The sequence below is a fragment of the Brassica rapa genome, chromosome A03, assembly GCF_000309985.2.
Source record: "Brassica rapa cultivar Chiifu-401-42 chromosome A03, CAAS_Brap_v3.01, whole genome shotgun sequence".
NCBI classification, from domain to species: domain Eukaryota; kingdom Viridiplantae; phylum Streptophyta; class Magnoliopsida; order Brassicales; family Brassicaceae; genus Brassica; species Brassica rapa.
This window is the reverse complement of record NC_024797.2, coordinates 2122150-2138379: the sequence shown is the minus strand read 5'-3', so window position 1 is coordinate 2138379 and position 16230 is coordinate 2122150. Positions and strand designations below refer to the sequence as shown.

The following is a 16230-nucleotide window of genomic DNA, read 5'->3' as shown; positions in this document are numbered from 1 at the left end:
TGGGGGCTAGAGTGAGAAAGTTCATGTCGGGTTTCGCTATAAAAGGGGATCCAACCGGTGAGCTTATGCACCATAAACACTAAAGAAAATCGAAGGTATTAATTAGTTTCATCGTAGTTAATTTCTGAGAGTCATAAATAGAGAATGTTTTAGCTGTTGTTCGTCATGCATTAACTGTTGTTCGACTGCTATTTAGTGTTTTGTTATTTGTCACATGAAATCTGAAGATATCATCACCTGTCATTAAATATGAGAATGATTAGTTCGTTATTTTTTATTTTGCTGCAACATAAATTGCGGTTGCCATATCAGCGACATGCATTAACTCTTGTAGTATTCTTGTTTTTTCAGGATGGTTCGCTCTATCCGTATTTGGCTAGGTGAATGGAAGAAAAACGGAAACGAAGAATGGGATTTCATAGTCGACCCTGAAGATTATGGATATGGGTTGTTGATTAGCAAGACAGCCACCTTTGATATGCTCGACCAGATCGTAAGGCGCCGTTACAGCCTAAGTCAACGGACTCCGGTGGTTGTGACGTACCGTCTGCCTAGCTGGATGCTCGTGCCACTGGGTAACAAGACACCACCAACAACGATCGCTAACACGTCTGATCTCTCCTTGATCCTTAACGTGAGAACCTGGTTGGAGGATCTAGCAATCCTTGTAACAGTGGGGCCTAAAGGAGTGGCTGAGTACCATTTCCTGTGTCGAACAAGTTTCAACATTGGTGCAACCTCGTATGTTTTTGACATGACTGCCACTGAAAACTCAAGGGCTGCGTATGAAAGTAAGTATACGACCTCGGATAGGAAAACTCTACATTTAATTTGTTGTCTATTGTTTCATTATAATGATGTCTAAACCAATGATTTTTGTAATGCAGGTCTTGTGTTTGGTGATCGTGCAGCCCAAACTGAACGGGTGATGAACGCGATATTCCCTGAGGAAGCGATGCTTCTTTTTCATCGAGTGTCTTTGGAGATGGCGCACGCTGACTGTTACCGTGCAAATCGTAACCACAACACAGCTCCGGTGAGAGAAATCATTGAACTTGACAACGACGATGATGAAGTAATGATGGAAGGAACTCTCGAGGATGTTGTGCAAGGTTGGTTTTATCAACTTTGATTGAGTATGTGGAAAAGAAATTAGTACAAACACGTTTAATGCTTAGCATATCTGATGAGACTGGAAGTGTTAAACTTGGCTAACAAGAAAACGTAAAACTGTTAGCCTGATAAATAAGAAGTTTTATAGCAAAACTACTAATCGCTAAATATCACTGTGATGCAGGGATAACAGGGAGGACATCCGTAATGCCAGAACAAATCACGCAAGCCCAAGCACCGTCTGTGTTTTGGGATGTGGGAATGGACTTGTTGAACTACCCTACACATGGTCCCACCGAAGGAATCACTGGTGAAGGGGTTGAGAATACTATGCGTTTTTGGCAAGATGTTGCAAATGAGGGGTTTGCTTGTCCAGAAGGTTTACATGTCAATGACCCACCGGGAAATCAAAACATGGGTGTGGGTGAGCCAAACGCAGCAACGGATGATAATGGCGGTGGCTCATCAACAGGATCGACACATGCCCCGCTTGTGCCGACATATATAGGTGAACAAGTGCGTACAAATGAAATGGTAGAGGAACCGAGTGCGATTCAACTAGGGGAGTCTGCATGCATCCTCCCAACGAACACAGGTACGGGATGCTTTACGTTGAAAAAACAGTTTTTATGATATGGCGGACAAATTGTAAACAATTTTTAATACATTAATGTGAAAACAGAGAAGAGGGCTGGTAAAGCATTGGAAAAGACGCCAACAGAATTCGCTGAAGGGAGCAAGGCTACCATACATGGTGGACGTGAAAAGAAGGGTGGTCAGAGGGCAGAGCAAACTTCATCGGAAGGGAGTAGCACCGAGGGTGGGTGTCTTTAAAATGTTTTGTTGGGGAAAGGAAAAGGGGTTTGCAAGTTGGATTACCTTGTTGTCGCGTGTATTGTCTGTGGTTGATGGTGGTGTTTATGTTTTGGGTGGATAATGTTTAATTTGGTTTGTATGTTGTTTCTTTTAGACTGCTAAGTCATAAGTAGACGTTGTTGTATTTATGTTATCGCGCTAAATGAAAAACCCTCTAGCAATGCTTAATGAAAATAATCTTTGCTTTTAATATGGTTTAATGTTAGTTTTGCCTTCGCTGTGGTTTCTGTTATACTGCTAAGTGTTATATGTAGCCATAGTTGTATTTCTGTTGTCGCGCTAAATGGAAAAAACCGCTAGCATTTGTTAGAGAAAAGAATCTATGTTTTATTACGGTTTAACGTTTGTTTTGGATTGTGTGTTGTGTTTGTTAGACTGCTATGTCTTATGTGTAGCCGTGGTTGTATTACTTTTGTCGCGCTAAATGGAAAACCCTCTAGCATTGGTCAAAGAAAACAATCTTTATTTAAATAGGGTTTAATGTTTGATTTGGATTGTATGTTGTTTCTGTTAGACAGCTAAGTCTTACATAACCTTTATTGTATTCATGTTGACGCGCTAAATGAAAACCTCTGGCAGTGCTACCTTAAAAAAATATTTGTCATATTACTGTAAAATGGAACATATAAAGGGAATTTGTAATACAACAACGTGCATTATATGAAGACAATAAAATTATTACACAAGTACATCGTTTGGAAATATAATGAGAAATATAACTTCTTCTAGTTTGGCACGGAATCTATATAGTTTTGGTTTGCTAGTTAAACTTTTTGGCATTGTAGCTGTCCTAACCATTTCCGTGATGTATATGTTTATAGGCGAGTTAGGAGAATACGGAAACAATGTTACTGAGGGCATGATGTTCAGAAACAGAGAGGCTTTCAAGCAACATATGGCTATTTATGCCATAAGCATGAAGTTTCAGTACAGAAGTAGGAAGTCAGAACCAGGGCTGATGGTACTTGAATGCTGTGGTCTGAATTGCCCATGGAGAGTGTATGCAGTCAAACTTAAGGATGCTGATGTGTTCGAAGTTCGGAAAGTGGTATCAGAGCATACATGCTCGATAGATGAGCGTGGCGGTTATCAGACTCAAGCTACTTCATCGGTTATTGGAGAGCTAATGCGAAACAAGTTTGGAAGCGCCGGCGGAGGACCTAAACCGCGTGAAATAAGGCAGATGATGCGTGGCGACCATGACGTCAATATTTCATACTGGAAGGCATGGCGTTCTAGGGATGTGGCCATTGATAAAGCTAAAGGTACCACACAGTCATCTTACCACCTCTTACCAGACTACCTACAAAGGCTGGTGACTGCAAATCCGGGGACGATAACAAAACTCTACACTGAAACAGTTGAGGGTGGTGGCGAACGTTTCAAATATATGTTTGTCGCTTTTGGCGCTTCAATCAAGGGTTATGAGTTCATGAGAAAAGTGGTGGTGGTTGATGGTACTCACTTGAAAGGGAAATATGCAGGGTGTTTGCTGACTGCGTCTGCCCAAGATGGCAACTACCAGATATTTCCTCTAGCTTTTGCAGTAGTTGACAGCGAAAACGACTCTTCATGGGAGTGGTTTTTTGAGCAGTTGTCGGCATTTGTTGAGCGGGATGATGAGTTGGTGTTTGTATCTGATAGGCACATGTCTATATACAAAGGTCTTAGCAAGGTAATTAATTGATTGCCGTGTCTTTGATCATCAGATTATGTTAAAAATGCGTATATGCACATGCATTAACCGTGAATCATGCTAATTAAATGATGTGTGCATGCAGGTCTATCCGGGAGTGGGGCATTGTATCTGTGTGGTTCATTTGAAGAGAAACATAAGGTCAAATTTCAGAGCTCGGCACCTGGAATATCTCGTTGCTAAAGCAGCTAGGACCTTCAGATTGCAGGAATTCTATACAACTTTTAACGAGATTAAGACAATGGATCCGGCATGTGCTGAGTACTTACTTGATATTGGGTTAGAGCATTGGGCCAGATCACATTTCCCGGGAAAGAGATATAATATCATGACAAGCAACCTTGCGGAATCATGGAATTCTGTTTTGCGGGAAGCTAGAGAATTTCCGGTAATACCTTTGATCGATTTCATTCGTACTAAGCTCACAGGTTGGTTTGCAACGCGAAGGGAAGCAGCCCAGAAGAATATGGGTTCAATGTCGCCAAAGGTCTCCGGAATGCTAACCAAAAGTTTTGAGCAGACAGGTGGATACGGCGTAACTCAAATTGGAGAGGACGAGTACGAGGTGCGCAACAAGAACGGAGGGAGCTTTCACGTTGACCTCGATAAAAAAACATGTAGCTGTTACGAGTTTCAGGTGCTTGCCATTCCATGTTCACATGCTATAGCTGCTGCAATCAAGGCAAAGATTAGCGTGGAATCGTTAGTTTTGCCTGCATACACTATTGAGGGGCTGAGGTCGGCATATGCAGGGAGTGTATTGCCAGTGCCTGACTACACAGGTGTGTCTGATTTGGTTTCTGACTTTGGTGGTATGAAACTGTGTCCTCCAGTGACAAGACGCCCACCTGGGAGGCCGAAGAAGCAGAGGTTCTTCTCCAGGGGGGAAAAAATAGTAAGTATACTAACTAGATTTAATGGAATAGAGATACAATATGATTTACTATTTGACCTGATCGATAAAAATGTTTGCAGATGAAACGCACTAAGAGGAGGGCCTTGTGTAGCCGTTGCAAGGGGCTGGGACACAACAAAGCCACTTGCAAGGAATCTATATAAAATGTTGGGGAAGCTTGTAGGAAGGAATTTGTGGCGTAGGAAGAGTTGTATGGAAAGGGGTGGGATCATGATGGACAACTGCTATTTATCTTGTGTGATATTGTAATAGTAGTTATCCGATCATATAGGTCTGTTGGAGTTAAGATGTAACGCTTTATTATTATAAATAAAAATTCCTTCCATTATTTAAGTGTGATACAAAGGTTTGTTTTGGTCGTATACTTCATTTAATCATGTGAACACATACGTTAACATCTGAGGGAAAACTGAAATGTTGAAACCTTAAATTTAATGCAGCAAAAGTTTTAACACCAAAATAATTCTACGACAGTATTATAGCACGGTAAAGTTTATTTGTTGTGAAACTGATAAAATTAGTTTGCTAAGAAGGGCCTTAAACAGGAATAAATCCCACTACAATTTATCATTTCTATACTTGCATTATAGCACGACAGCAATTCTCGTCTATTGCCAACAGACCCATTGGATTGATACTGTCGAGCCCCTAGTTAAAACCTCAATCCTTTCAACCAGACACCGTCAAGCAAATTGTTTTATTTGTGCTAGAGTAATGTGAAATTTCTCCTTACGCAATCAAACATACAACAACACAATTAAGGACAAGGTTGCATGGGTTTTTTTAGTGGATTAAGACAATGGATAACATAGCATTGGGATCGGCATTCCTACACTTATAATATAGCACAACAACATTTCCTGTCTCTTGCTAACTCTACCATTAGCTTGGTACGCTCGCTATCTTTCGTTATTGAACTTAGTTCTGCTCTAACATTGGAGATGTCTGCTTTCAGCTCTGAAACTTCACACTTTAGGTCCTCTACCTCTTCCACCACACGTTCGTCAGTCCATGTGAAAAGATGGAATTTGTCCTGAACATGGAAATATGAAGCAATATCACCCTCTCAATTAAAGGATTGTTCTGGAACTACTTACCAATAAGCTCTATCATGTGTGGGAGCATTAACATACTTCACTAAATACTTGCTATAGGTGGAAAATCAGTTACCTCCTCTGATCCGTTCGGACAGCAGTAGAAGAGCCGACCGGGGTTTTTTGCAGTCCCTGATGTCCTAATCACTGCTTCTTCACCACAACGACAGAATTGCGGGATCCCCCTCGGTTTCTCAACTCTTCGCCGCCTAGAACGTGTTCCCCCTGTAAAACATAGAACATTTTAAATAGATGATATTCCTTGCTAAAAAGAGCGTAGCCACGTACCGGGTGCTGAGGAGGAGCTTCCCTTGGTTTGGGTCGACATATCAACGGCTCAATCTCTCCTTTTTTTTCCGGCGAGCTAGGGTTATGAAGAAGCGGAGTCTCGGGGGTAGAGTTAAATAAGGGGAGCAGGAAAGACAACGACGTCGTTTAGATCATCAATACATGAGCACAATCACCAAAGTTTATCTAAGGAAATAATGTCTAACGACGACGTTTTGTTACAAAAAAGCGGAGTATCGGACTTAAATTCTAGAAATTAAACCGTAATTATATGTAAACCAAGTTCCGGACCGCCTGGTTTGTCCGTATTCAGTCTCGCATGTTGTCTTGTTAGCATGCTAAATTGTTAACTTGTATGTGTAGTATATGAGCTAAGTCAGGTTAGTTGGGCCCCGTTTGCATAAGGAGCATAATTGAAATGTAATTATATTGAGGCGGTCTTGTTAGCAGGATACAGACAAAACATTTAAAGCCGAAAAGGGTAACTTTCCGAAACATCTTACAAATGAGTTTTCGATCTTAGAAACAACAACATTAAACAAACTAACAAACAACAAAATATGAGATTGAGCAGACGATCTCCATGACGCGGGAAATGAGACATAGGCTACAAGTTCACACTCAGATGAGTCCCATGTATTCTTCATAGATCATAACTGTGAGGCGCTCGACCTCAACGTCTAGCACATCAGGTGTGATGCATTTGCAGACTTCGAGACCCCCAACCGCGTGAGCTTGGATTAGAAAAATAGAAGTAACGCCGGAGTCAAAGGAGGTGGTGTTCTGAGGGATGGAACGAGGTCTGTCGATGGTGAATGTCTTCATGTCTTTGGAACTGCATTGTTTCCCAGCTTGTTTCAGTATGTAAGGAAACATCTGCGAAATAGAACGCATTTCTGACGTGATCATCCCGTCCGTCCTGAGAGAGGTGTTTGAGTCTAAAACAGAAACCTGGCCTAGGGATGAGTCAACGCAAACACCAACCCAATGCTTCTTGTCAAAATTGAACGGGAAGTAGAAACGATTAGCTTCATCAATTGGGAAATCTCGAACTAAATAGTCAGCTAATGCGGCTGGAAATCGAAAACTTTCTTTCTTAGGTGCTTTGGAGAATTTGAAAAACGTCTTAGCAAGGAGTGAGACAAACTTTGTGTCCAAAAAAACAGAGTTCTTTGATTGGAGGGAGACTGGATAGGATTGGAAAACTAAACGGGTATGATGAATGAGGACGTCAAGAGCCTACAACATTGACAACATCAGTTGAGCCCTCACCCAGATTGAAAATTAATATATATCTAAAATTAAAACATTACCTTTGGTGGTAAGTGCGTAGACCTGTCAACAATTGCAGAGAGCTCTTTACTAGTGAGAGATAAGCCATCAAGTTTTATTGTGCTGCGGTAAAAGGCACATACATTATAAGAAATAGTTTTAGCATGCTAAAATAACGGATGTAGTATAATATTTTCATTAGCATATCTAGTAGAATGTGCTTACAATGGGGACTCCAGCTTCGATGAAAGTTCAGCGAATTTCACAGCGTAGTCAACGTTGGGGACCCTTCTAGTGGCATTCACATGCGCCTCCCACGCACGCACCAGTATACGTTTATCACACTGGTAATCACCAACTAGTGACCTAGGAACAACTCGTGGACGCTTGCTTTTCCTGTAAAGCGGCGCTGGAGCATCGTTCTCATTGGAAGTTGGTGGTGGATCGACTGTCATATGTTCATCACCATAGTCCTCGCTGTCAGGGGCGCTTGTTTTGGATAGTTGAGGATCTTCCTGCGTCAGGCCAAGGGAGAATGTTGGCTGGGGAAATGCAAGACTAGTGTCTCCACTGTCCTTCGATATGGGATCGTTTTCAGCCACGAGTGGGTCTCGACTATCACCAACTACAGTAGGTTCTTTTGATCTTGGGAGATTTTCCTGAAGAGGAATATTGAGATTATAATAACGTTGGTATTAGATATGGTTAGCATTTGTCTAAAAAATTCGCCATCCAAAATTTATAGCAAGTGGAGATTAGGGTTACCAGACATTAAAAATTGACACAAATTACTTACACTGTCTTGTAGATGAGGATTGGTCTCCACAGCCGGAGCGTTTGTGTCCAGAAGGACATCGACCTGCAGATGAGTCGAAAACGTTAACATACATTGATGTTGAAAGACATGCTAAACGTATGAAAAAAGCAGTCTACTTATAACTTTAGCAAAATAAACAAAAATCTTATCAATCAAAAAAAAAAAATTTGGTTGGTACCAACTCATTCTTTGTTTCAGAGAAGTCAATCCTATGTTGTTTCAGATTACTTACACTGTCTTGTAGATGAAGATTGGTCTCCATAGCAGGATCGTCTGTGTCTGAACGGGCATCGGCCTGCACATGAGTCCAAACGTTACCTCACAATTTGTTGCAGAGCATGCGAATAGTAAAGAGTACAGTGCTAATATTATTATCAAACTAATATACTTCCTAACAAATCAAATCAGGTAGATGCGTTCTATTCCCCGTCGAAGTGAGCTAACAATGGAAAAAGAAATATATTTCGAACTAGTAAGTCATATTTGTTGTTTGAGAGAAGTAAATCCTAAGTTGTTACAGATTACTTACACTGTCTTGTACATGAGGATTGGTTTCCACAGCAGGAGCGTCTTTGTCTGAAAGGACATCGGCCTGCACATGACCACAAACGTTAGCAAACACTAATGTAAAATGACATGCTAAAGTAAATAGTACAATGTAATAATCTGTTTATCATACTAACGTTCATCCTACCAATTCAAATTAAAAAGGTGCAATCTAATTCGAGTCGTGGATAGCTAACGATTCAAAGAAAAAAAAATGGATAAGCTATAGAGTAATATGAATTTCAGATGGATCCCCCTTACATTCGGTTCGGATTCGAGATTAAAGTCCGCATCATCATCATTAGTTTCTTCGACTACACCTTTCTCGGCCGTTATACCCTATGACATCAAAGAGTATTGCATCACCAAATATGGTGGCAATTAGATTGTGTTTTAAGAAAAGGCATGGTGAGGTCACCTTCTTTGTTTGGAGTGAGTGCTGATTTGCAAAACGGACAGCCTCATTGATGATGTTATTTGTGTTTGCAGGAGTGGTGCTACCCGACTGGTTTCTCATTCCAAAATGAGATGAGTGTGGGGTAGGAGGTGGTGGGGGGTTATGTGGGGCAGTGCAAAGAGGAGTGACCAACTTCGTAATATCCCTCCGAAAAATCTGGAACATGTCTTCGATGTCGGAGCGCAAAAGCTGATGCGAGGTCGTTACATTGTCAACGAGATTCTGGATTTGTACCCCCATCTTGCTCAATTCTGTTGAGACACTCTTTCTTACAATGTCTGCAACATAATCAGCGTCGAGAGCCTCCGTGACAGGCTCTTTCAGGTTCACTTTGGTGTTCTTCCGTGACCTTTTTTTTCCTGTTTTACCGTCTTCACGCATTCGGTTCACGTCAGCTTTGGTAGCCCCACCGGTAAAATGGGAGTTAGCAAACGCAAATCCATCTTCAACACACTTGACCATATTGGTTACAAGCACATCTTCACCGTCATCGGAAAATCCGAGTTCGGGGTTGAGAAGAAATTCTTCAACTCCCGCAGTGATAATAGAAACAACGTGAGCCTGCAGGGCAATAACATCATCAACTTACTGGCAAATTGTGACCATTGATACCAATATAGACTTGAAATGTATACCTTCGCGGCAGTATCAATATCAGTGACATGCACAGTATTGATACTTTTCTTTCCCTTTCCATCTTCATCAACAGATTCATCGCCGTCTGAGGCAGAAGATCCACCATCTTCAACAACTCCAGTAAGCGACGGAACAGCTTCAATCATTAGAAGCTGTAATGATAGCACAAACCCTTTGAGAGCAATGGTGTTCTGTGATAGTGATACTTCATCTCTCTCTTTTATGCTGCTCATAAGCATGTCGAAGGAAGCCCGCCCCCACGGGAACGCAAGGAACTGATCAACATCTTTGATCATCTCGGCATGCTGGTGAGCAATTCGCGGATTGTGAGACGTTGGCACTATAACGGCTGAGAGCAAAGCAAGCAGGGCGTACTTAAACCTAATTTCCGGATCCGTAACTGTTTTCTTCCTTAGCATGCTAACAACATAGCTTACCGGAACTTCAGTCATTAACCCAAAAAGCTCACCCCAATATGGCTTCTCTGTTATACTCTTCGTGCTCCTTTTCTTCGAATGAGTGGGATACTGCTGGCAGTTGAGGCCGGTCACCATCGCAAATTCTCTGAGGGAGAACCTAACTGGTTTACCGGCGAAAAGAAACCAGGCTTCGTTTTTCTTCACGATCTTCAACTGTCTTGATATAAGAAATCTCCCAAATCGTCCAGAGAATGACGGTTTATCGGCAATTTCCACCAGTTTCCCAAAAGGGGTCTTCCGGATAGCTTCGATTTCATCTTCAGTTAGAGCGTTTAGAATTTTGGTGATGGCAGAAGGTTTATGATATGGAGTAACCCTAATTCCTAGTGGTTCATCACCAACGGCGAACATGCGAGGTGGGAATTGAAGATGTGGGGTTTCATCGGTTTCATCGGCGCCTGACGACATGGGGTAAAATCAATTTCTCTTATACTACAAAGAAAGTAGAAAGAGATGGAGATATATATATTTAGAAGCATAAGTCTCAATATATATAGATGAAAGATGATGAGAAAGGTTAGAAAGAAGTTATCGAAAGTTGAGAATGTAAGGATAGTGATAGGTTTCAACTTGTCTGACAAAAAGTGGTTTCGTGTTGTTTTGGTTAAACACAAAAGTAATAAAATATTGTGGAGAGAATATAAAAGTTAAGAATACGGTAGGGGTAGTTTCGTCCAAGCAAGTCTAACACTTTGCCTAGAAGTACGTAAATGTGCATAGAGCTAAATACACTAAAGAGCTAATGTGTAGAGTGCAATTTCTCTAAAAAAAAAAGAAAAATAGCGGAAAAATACTAGAGAGATAAACTGGACATTCTTAGAGAGAGAAAGAGAGATTCGATCAGTTCGTCGTTCGTTGACGATCGATGCCGAAGATGAAGCATCTTCTCCGTAAGCTCCACATCGGAGGAAGTAGCAGTAACGGATTCGGAGACCAACATCACAGGCTAGACGATTCGACTCGACCGATGATCGATCCCACCTCTATTCGTAGCTCCAGCCCTAGCCCAGCTTCTACTTCCTCCGTCTCCTCGTCGTCAGGTTTCGGTAACGCCGCCGCGACATTGCCGAGGCTGGAAACGTTTGAGCCTGCGGGGCGTGATCTGGCGGCGGCTGTGGACGGTATCGATTTTGGTTTGATGGAGGAGGAGTATCAAGTCCAGTTAGCTATGGCGATCAGCGTTTCTGATCCCGATCCGAGAGAGAATGCAGATACGGCTCAGCTTGATGCCGCTAAGCGGATTAGCCTTGGCGTTAAGGCTCCGGTCACTAACGCTGACTCCGCCGTTGACTTTTTGTCGCTTCGCTATTGGGTAATACACTATATACATTGACTAGTTGTTAGATTAATTTGTCTAGAGAGTGAGAAATTAGGGTTTTGCTGGAATTGAACATTGCTACTGCTGATCATGCTGGTGATTACATTTTGTAGGGGACATACACTATGTACATTGACTAATTATTAGATTCATGTGTAGTTTATGGTTAGAGAAGTTAGGATATTGATGTAGTTGATCACTGTTACTGCTTGGACTTAAGCTGGTGTTTACTTTTCTTGTTTTTTTGTAGGGACATAAGGTTATTAACTATGACCAGAAAGTCAGGGATGGTTTTTACGATGTGTATGGGGTTACGTCCAATTCTCTTTCACAAGGGAAGATGCCACTTCTCGTGGATCTTCAAGGCATCTCTGTTTCTGACGATGTTGATTACGAGGTGGTTTTGGTGAACCGGTTGATTGATCCTGAACTGCAAGAGCTAGAGAGGAGAGCATCCGCTTTGTCTTTGGAATGTCCAGACTTTGCTCATGGTCAGGTGTCAAGTGATTTGACTCAGAAGATTGCGGATATAGTTGTAGAGCAGATGGGTGGCCCCGTTGAGAATGCAGATGAAGCGTTGAGAAGGTGGAAGCATCGTAGCTATGAACTAAGGAATGCTTTGAATACCACTGTTATTCCACTTGGACGAGTTAATTTTGGTCTTGCACGTCACAGGGCTTTGCTATTCAAGGTTATAACAATTCGTTTTTAGTTGTTACTAGCATTGGTCTTAGACCTCTTAGTTATTTTATTTTGATCACTGCTATAGGATACAGGGTGAAGCTGAATAGTTCTCTTTTCTTTTTTCTAGGTGCTTGCTGATAGGATTGATCTCCCGTGTATGCTGGTAAAAGGCAGCTATTACACTGGAACTGACGATGGGGCTGTGAACTTGATTAAACTAGACGACCAAAGGTATTCATTGACTGTTGTAGTCCAACTTGATTAAAAGTAAGGGACGGTTTTTATGTTATGATTCTAGCTTCCTGATATTGGGCTCATTTTTTATGTGATGGTAGTTATATTTTGCAGAGCCCTAATTCAATCTTGGCATTGCAGTGAATACATTATTGATTTAATGGGTGCTCCGGGTGCTCTGATTCCTTCGGAGGTTCCAAGTAGTTTTCTTCCAGTTTCTGGCACTGATACGAGAGTATTTCCTGATGATCTGGACACGTTGCAACATTCTTGCCCTGTACCTGAGAAAGAAATTGAAACGCCAGCATTTTCAGTTTTGGAGGAAACAGATTCCAGATATTCTGGTATTGTGGCAAACTTGTTTAATGGAAGCCATGAAGAAAACAGTGACAGATGTGCTGTTGAAAAGCATCAGACGGAGAGGTTTGAGCATGACTTTGGAAAGCTAATGCAATCACAGCAGATATCTGGTGAAAACTTGCCGCCGTTTTCTGGGAAACCGACATGTGCGCAGAAAGTAAAAGTCAAGAATGTCTCAAAGTATGTCATAAGTGCAGCAAAGAACCCTGAATTTGCGCAGAAATTACATGCTGTCTTGTTAGAAAGTGGTGCATCACCTCCCCCAGATTTGTTTATGGATGTCAATCCACAGAACTTGAGGGAGAAGAGTTTGCTTCAAGAACTCTGGCAAGAAAGTAGCAATTCTATTAATTCTGCTGTTCCACGCAACCCAGAAAAGGTAATCTTAGGATACACTTCCCATTTTACTAAATTAGCACAAGTTTCTTTTAATTCTTTCCCACCTTCACACTTGATCTATCTTAAAAATCTGAAGTCTTTGTTTATTTCCATCAGGTCGGAGATCAGTTAGCTGAACAAATGAGAGAATCTGATAGGAACCCCACAGCACTGCAACTGTCAGCTGTTTGTACTTCAGGGGAGGTCGATTTTTCAATGAAGAAAAACTTTGAGGTTGATAATATGGGTAAAGTTTCTTCACCGGAAAAGATGGAGATTGGCACTGCTGATGGGGAGCCTTCTGTTTGTGATAGTCATGACCAAGGAATTAATCCATTTCTCGGCGAGGCTGCAAAATGGGAAATTATGTGGGAAGATCTTCAGATCGGCCAGCGGATTGGTATTGGTAAGGTTTTATCAAACAGTAGATTTCCATAGAAGCTTGCAAACTTATAGTTGTATCCGTGGGGAGAGGAACTTTTGATGAAGATTGTTGCTAAAATCTAAACCCCGACGATTTTCAGTTTGATAAACCAGACTAGCCTTAGTATCCCGGATTACAAGATCTAACTTGCTCCTTCTCGGTGTTGTTTCTGTTGCAGGTTCATATGGAGAAGTTTACCGTGCAGAGTGGAATGGAACTGTGAGTTAAGTTTTGGAGTCTTATATTCTTAGAAAAGATGCTTAGTCTGCGCTTTCTAAAACCCATTTTCTTTCAATCAATGGGATTGCTATCTTATACATGAATTTCTTGAACTGATTGTGTTTCTAATTTCAGGAAGTGGCTGTTAAGAAGTTTCTGGACCAAGATTTCTCTGGTGATGCATTGACACAGTTCAGATCTGAAGTAACTCCAGATCATTCAATCATAGACATATCTGTTTCTGTAGAGTTACTTGCAGTCTATTTAATCATACTATGAATGTTTTATTTTGTTCCGATAGATTGAAATAATGCTGAGGTTGCGGCATCCAAATGTTGTTCTTTTCATGGGAGCAGTTACTCGACCTCCAAATTTTTCCATCCTGACAGAGTTCCTACCCAGGTTAATCCTCATACTGTTCTTTTACAATTCGTGAATGGATCACTTTGTCTGATAGTTTTAATGTTCTTTTTCTTGACTTAACGGGTTAGACTTTCATGACACTATGCAGGGGGAGTTTGTATAGATTACTCCACCGACCAAATCATCAACTTGATGAGAAGAGACGAATGCGGATGGCACTTGATGTGGTAAGCATGAGTTTCATTGTTTGAGCAGAAGGATCTAGACGTTACTGCTATATTGCCAAAGTTCATCTGACACTTGCTCTCTATCTGTTTTTATTGCAGGCAAAGGGGATGAACTACTTGCACACCAGCCACCCAACTGTAGTACATAGGGATTTGAAATCTCCAAACCTTCTTGTTGATAAAAATTGGGTCGTGAAGGTTTGTGATTTTGGATTGTCGCGCATGAAACATCACACGTATTTGTCCTCCAAATCAACTGCAGGAACGGTCAGTTACTAACTCAATTAGAACCATTTCTTATTCCTCTCAATCAGAATCTCTGTGGCGAAGTTAAACAGAGCATCTTACTTGATAAAGCGTCCTACTAATGTCGTGCAGCCCGAGTGGATGGCTCCAGAAGTGTTAAGGAATGAACCAGCGAATGAGAAGTGAGTGAGAACTTTCGAGCTATGAGAATCTTTTGCATGTTAGTACATAAGTATTGATTGGTGTGTTTGCGCAGATGTGACGTGTACAGCTTTGGTGTGATATTGTGGGAACTAGCTACATCACGCATACCCTGGAAAGGTTTAAACCCGATGCAAGTCGTTGGAGCTGTGGGATTCCAGAACCGTCGCCTTGAGATCACAGATGATATTGATCCAACCGTTGCACAGATAATCCGTGATTGTTGGCAAACGTAAGTCCACTTCCTCACTCTAAAATCCTTAAAATCTAGCAAGTTGCTGTATGATAGTATGAATCCATGTTCTGAAGATAGCTCCGAACCTTATGTTCAGCTAGCTTGAGTGCTAAAAGAAATTACCATAGAAATGGGTCTGTGTTTAGGTTTAACTGGAATAACTATCTTAGAGTAAGCTAAGGTGTGAGATTATTTATTTATTTTCTGTGAAGGGAACCGCATTTACGGCCATCGTTTACGCAACTGATGCGAAGTCTGAAGCGGCTACAGGGTCTAAACATAAGCAACAGAGGGAATACAAGTGAAAGTTTGATGTAAAGATATCGTAGACAGCACCTGGTCTGGTTCAAAGAGCCAAATGGGTGGAGGATTGCCTTTTTTTCTTCTTTTGCGTTGCTGCTTTTACGGTCAGATGATGAAAGAATGTGGGATTAGGGAAAAGCTTGTGGAGTTCAATCGAAGTGGGAGCTCAACAACAAACAGAAAACCCTTATTACAACCCCCTTTTGTAACTATTACTACCATCATTATTGTTGCTACTTGTAACAACAAAATTATGAGAATGAAAGAAAAAGAATACAAGTAAAGCCTACGGAGTTCTATTTTTCTTTTTGGTTTGTGATTTGCCCCTAAAATCTGGTAAATGTAAGAAAAAACATGTGGGGGGGGGAGGGGGGGGGGATTATTGTAAGTGCTTTTACATAAAGCTCTGCTAACTCTTGTAAAAGTTACAATGAAAGTGAAAAAAAAGATGATGATATGACCTTCAAAGGAAACGGAGAGAAACGTTTGATCTGTTTTTTTTTTTTTTTTCCCCATCAATAAGTTTTTATATTAAAGGAATCGGGCCAGACCCAGAAAGCATATTACAAAAAAGCCCACTAAAAAACCAACCCGGGCTAAAATTCGTTATCCAAATGGGCCCATTACATCCGGCCCAACTTGGGGAAACCCTAAAGTCATCGACTCTTGGAAACGGCCGCCTCGCGTGACGTCCTTTTCGATGCGAGGACACGTGTTTCCATCCTCGACTTCGAGGTTACACGTGTCGCAGGATCGTCTCTCCACCACTGAATCACGTCATCGCCGGCGCTCTAACCTTCGGAACACCGGAGCAAACCAGGCGTCTATCGCTCCTCTAGTCATCACCG

The 16230-nt window shown here is 41.5% G+C and overlaps 6 protein-coding genes across 9 annotated transcripts; 3 read left to right on the top strand and 3 right to left on the bottom strand.

The window, feature by feature from the left end:
* The first annotated feature begins 296 nt into the window (after positions 1-296).
* Positions 297-2147, top strand: LOC117132470. The gene is made up of 2 exons (XM_033286608.1): positions 297-791; positions 888-2147. Exons 1-2 carry the CDS (start codon positions 353-355, stop codon positions 1130-1132), a joined length of 684 nt encoding a protein of 227 aa, XP_033142499.1. The 5' UTR covers positions 297-352; the 3' UTR covers positions 1133-2147.
* LOC117133061 lies at positions 1146-10645 on the bottom strand. The gene is made up of 8 exons (XM_033289094.1): positions 9711-10645; positions 8923-9636; positions 8602-8664; positions 8305-8367; positions 8052-8114; positions 7481-7914; positions 7297-7378; positions 1146-7222 (listed from the first exon to the last, which is right to left on the bottom strand). Exons 1-8 carry the CDS (start codon positions 10596-10598, stop codon positions 6605-6607), a joined length of 2925 nt encoding a protein of 974 aa, XP_033144985.1. The 5' UTR covers positions 10599-10645; the 3' UTR covers positions 1146-6604.
* LOC117133063 lies at positions 1321-4664 on the top strand. The gene is made up of 5 exons (XM_033289099.1): positions 1321-1708; positions 1796-1933; positions 2811-3664; positions 3771-4555; positions 4661-4664. Exons 1-5 carry the CDS (start codon positions 1321-1323, stop codon positions 4662-4664), a joined length of 2169 nt encoding a protein of 722 aa, XP_033144990.1.
* LOC117133062 (uncharacterized protein At4g04775-like) lies at positions 5437-6023 on the bottom strand. The gene is made up of 3 exons (XM_033289095.1): positions 5984-6023; positions 5772-5920; positions 5437-5634 (listed from the first exon to the last, which is right to left on the bottom strand). Exons 1-3 carry the CDS (start codon positions 6021-6023, stop codon positions 5437-5439), a joined length of 387 nt encoding a protein of 128 aa, XP_033144986.1.
* LOC117132471 lies at positions 7218-8884 on the bottom strand. 2 transcript variants are annotated; one of them, XM_033286610.1, is made up of 4 exons: positions 8602-8884; positions 8305-8367; positions 8052-8114; positions 7218-7914 (listed from the first exon to the last, which is right to left on the bottom strand). In XM_033286610.1, the coding sequence occupies exons 2-4, from the start codon at positions 8332-8334 to the stop codon at positions 7477-7479; spliced, it is 531 nt and encodes a 176-aa protein (XP_033142501.1). In that variant the 5' UTR covers positions 8335-8367; positions 8602-8884; the 3' UTR covers positions 7218-7476. The 2 variants fall into 2 exon arrangements, with proteins under 2 accessions (XP_033142501.1, XP_033142500.1); XM_033286609.1 differs by having other exon boundaries at positions 8305-8884.
* A 302-nt stretch (positions 10646-10947) lies between the features above and the next one.
* Positions 10948-15692, top strand: LOC103855937 (serine/threonine-protein kinase EDR1). 3 transcript variants are annotated; one of them, XM_009132989.2, is made up of 13 exons: positions 10948-11502; positions 11759-12199; positions 12320-12423; positions 12541-13165; positions 13282-13570; positions 13767-13807; positions 13943-14011; positions 14109-14209; positions 14319-14397; positions 14497-14664; positions 14776-14825; positions 14900-15076; positions 15292-15689. In XM_009132989.2, exons 1-13 carry the CDS (start codon positions 11056-11058, stop codon positions 15395-15397), a joined length of 2697 nt encoding a protein of 898 aa, XP_009131237.2. In that variant the 5' UTR covers positions 10948-11055; the 3' UTR covers positions 15398-15689. The 3 variants fall into 3 exon arrangements, with proteins under 3 accessions (XP_009131237.2, XP_009131238.2, XP_009131239.2); XM_009132990.2 differs by having other exon boundaries at positions 13767-13812; positions 13943-13982; XM_009132991.2 differs by having other exon boundaries at positions 11056-11502; positions 12568-13165; positions 15292-15692.
* The last annotated feature ends 538 nt before the right edge of the window (positions 15693-16230 follow it).

Bases quoted from the DNA above. Each gene is read 5' to 3' on its own strand.
- LOC117133063 (XM_033289099.1), top strand. From the start codon at position 1,321: ATGCCAGAACAAATCACGCAAGCCCAAGCACCGTCTGTGTTTTGGGAT. The intron at 1,709-1,795 runs GTACGGGATGCT...ATGTGAAAACAG, and splicing joins CATCCTCCCAACGAACACAG to AGAAGAGGGCTGGTAAAGCA. The intron at 3,665-3,770 runs GTAATTAATTGA...GTGTGCATGCAG, and splicing joins TATACAAAGGTCTTAGCAAG to GTCTATCCGGGAGTGGGGCA.
- LOC117132471 (XM_033286609.1), bottom strand. From the start codon at position 8,334: ATGGAGACCAATCTTCATCTACAAGACAGT. The intron at 8,115-8,304 runs GTAAGTAATCTG...ACTCATCTGCAG, and splicing joins ATCTTCATCTACAAGACAGT to GTCGATGTCCTTCTGGACAC. The intron at 7,915-8,051 runs GTAAGTAATTTG...ATTCCTCTTCAG, and splicing joins ATCCTCATCTACAAGACAGT to GAAAATCTCCCAAGATCAAA.
- LOC117133061 (XM_033289094.1), bottom strand. From the start codon at position 10,598: ATGTCGTCAGGCGCCGATGAAACCGATGAAACCCCACATCTTCAATTC. The intron at 8,368-8,601 runs GTAAGTAATCTG...ACTCATGTGCAG, and splicing joins ATCCTCATGTACAAGACAGT to GCCGATGCCCGTTCAGACAC. The intron at 7,915-8,051 runs GTAAGTAATTTG...ATTCCTCTTCAG, and splicing joins ATCCTCATCTACAAGACAGT to GAAAATCTCCCAAGATCAAA.
- LOC117133062 (XM_033289095.1), bottom strand. From the start codon at position 6,023: ATGTCGACCCAAACCAAGGGAAGCTCCTCCTCAGCACCCG. The intron at 5,921-5,983 runs GTACGTGGCTAC...TATGTTTTACAG, and splicing joins AAGCTCCTCCTCAGCACCCG to GGGGAACACGTTCTAGGCGG. The intron at 5,635-5,771 runs GTAACTGATTTT...TTCCATGTTCAG, and splicing joins GTCCGAACGGATCAGAGGAG to GACAAATTCCATCTTTTCAC.
- LOC103855937 (XM_009132989.2), top strand. From the start codon at position 11,056: ATGCCGAAGATGAAGCATCTTCTCCGTAAGCTCCACATCGGAGGAAGT. The intron at 14,665-14,775 runs GTCAGTTACTAA...AATGTCGTGCAG, and splicing joins CCAAATCAACTGCAGGAACG to CCCGAGTGGATGGCTCCAGA. The intron at 14,826-14,899 runs GTGAGTGAGAAC...GTGTTTGCGCAG, and splicing joins AATGAACCAGCGAATGAGAA to ATGTGACGTGTACAGCTTTG.
- LOC117132470 (XM_033286608.1), top strand. From the start codon at position 353: ATGGTTCGCTCTATCCGTATTTGGCTAGGTGAATGGAAGAAAAACGGA. The intron at 792-887 runs GTAAGTATACGA...TTTGTAATGCAG, and splicing joins CTCAAGGGCTGCGTATGAAA to GTCTTGTGTTTGGTGATCGT.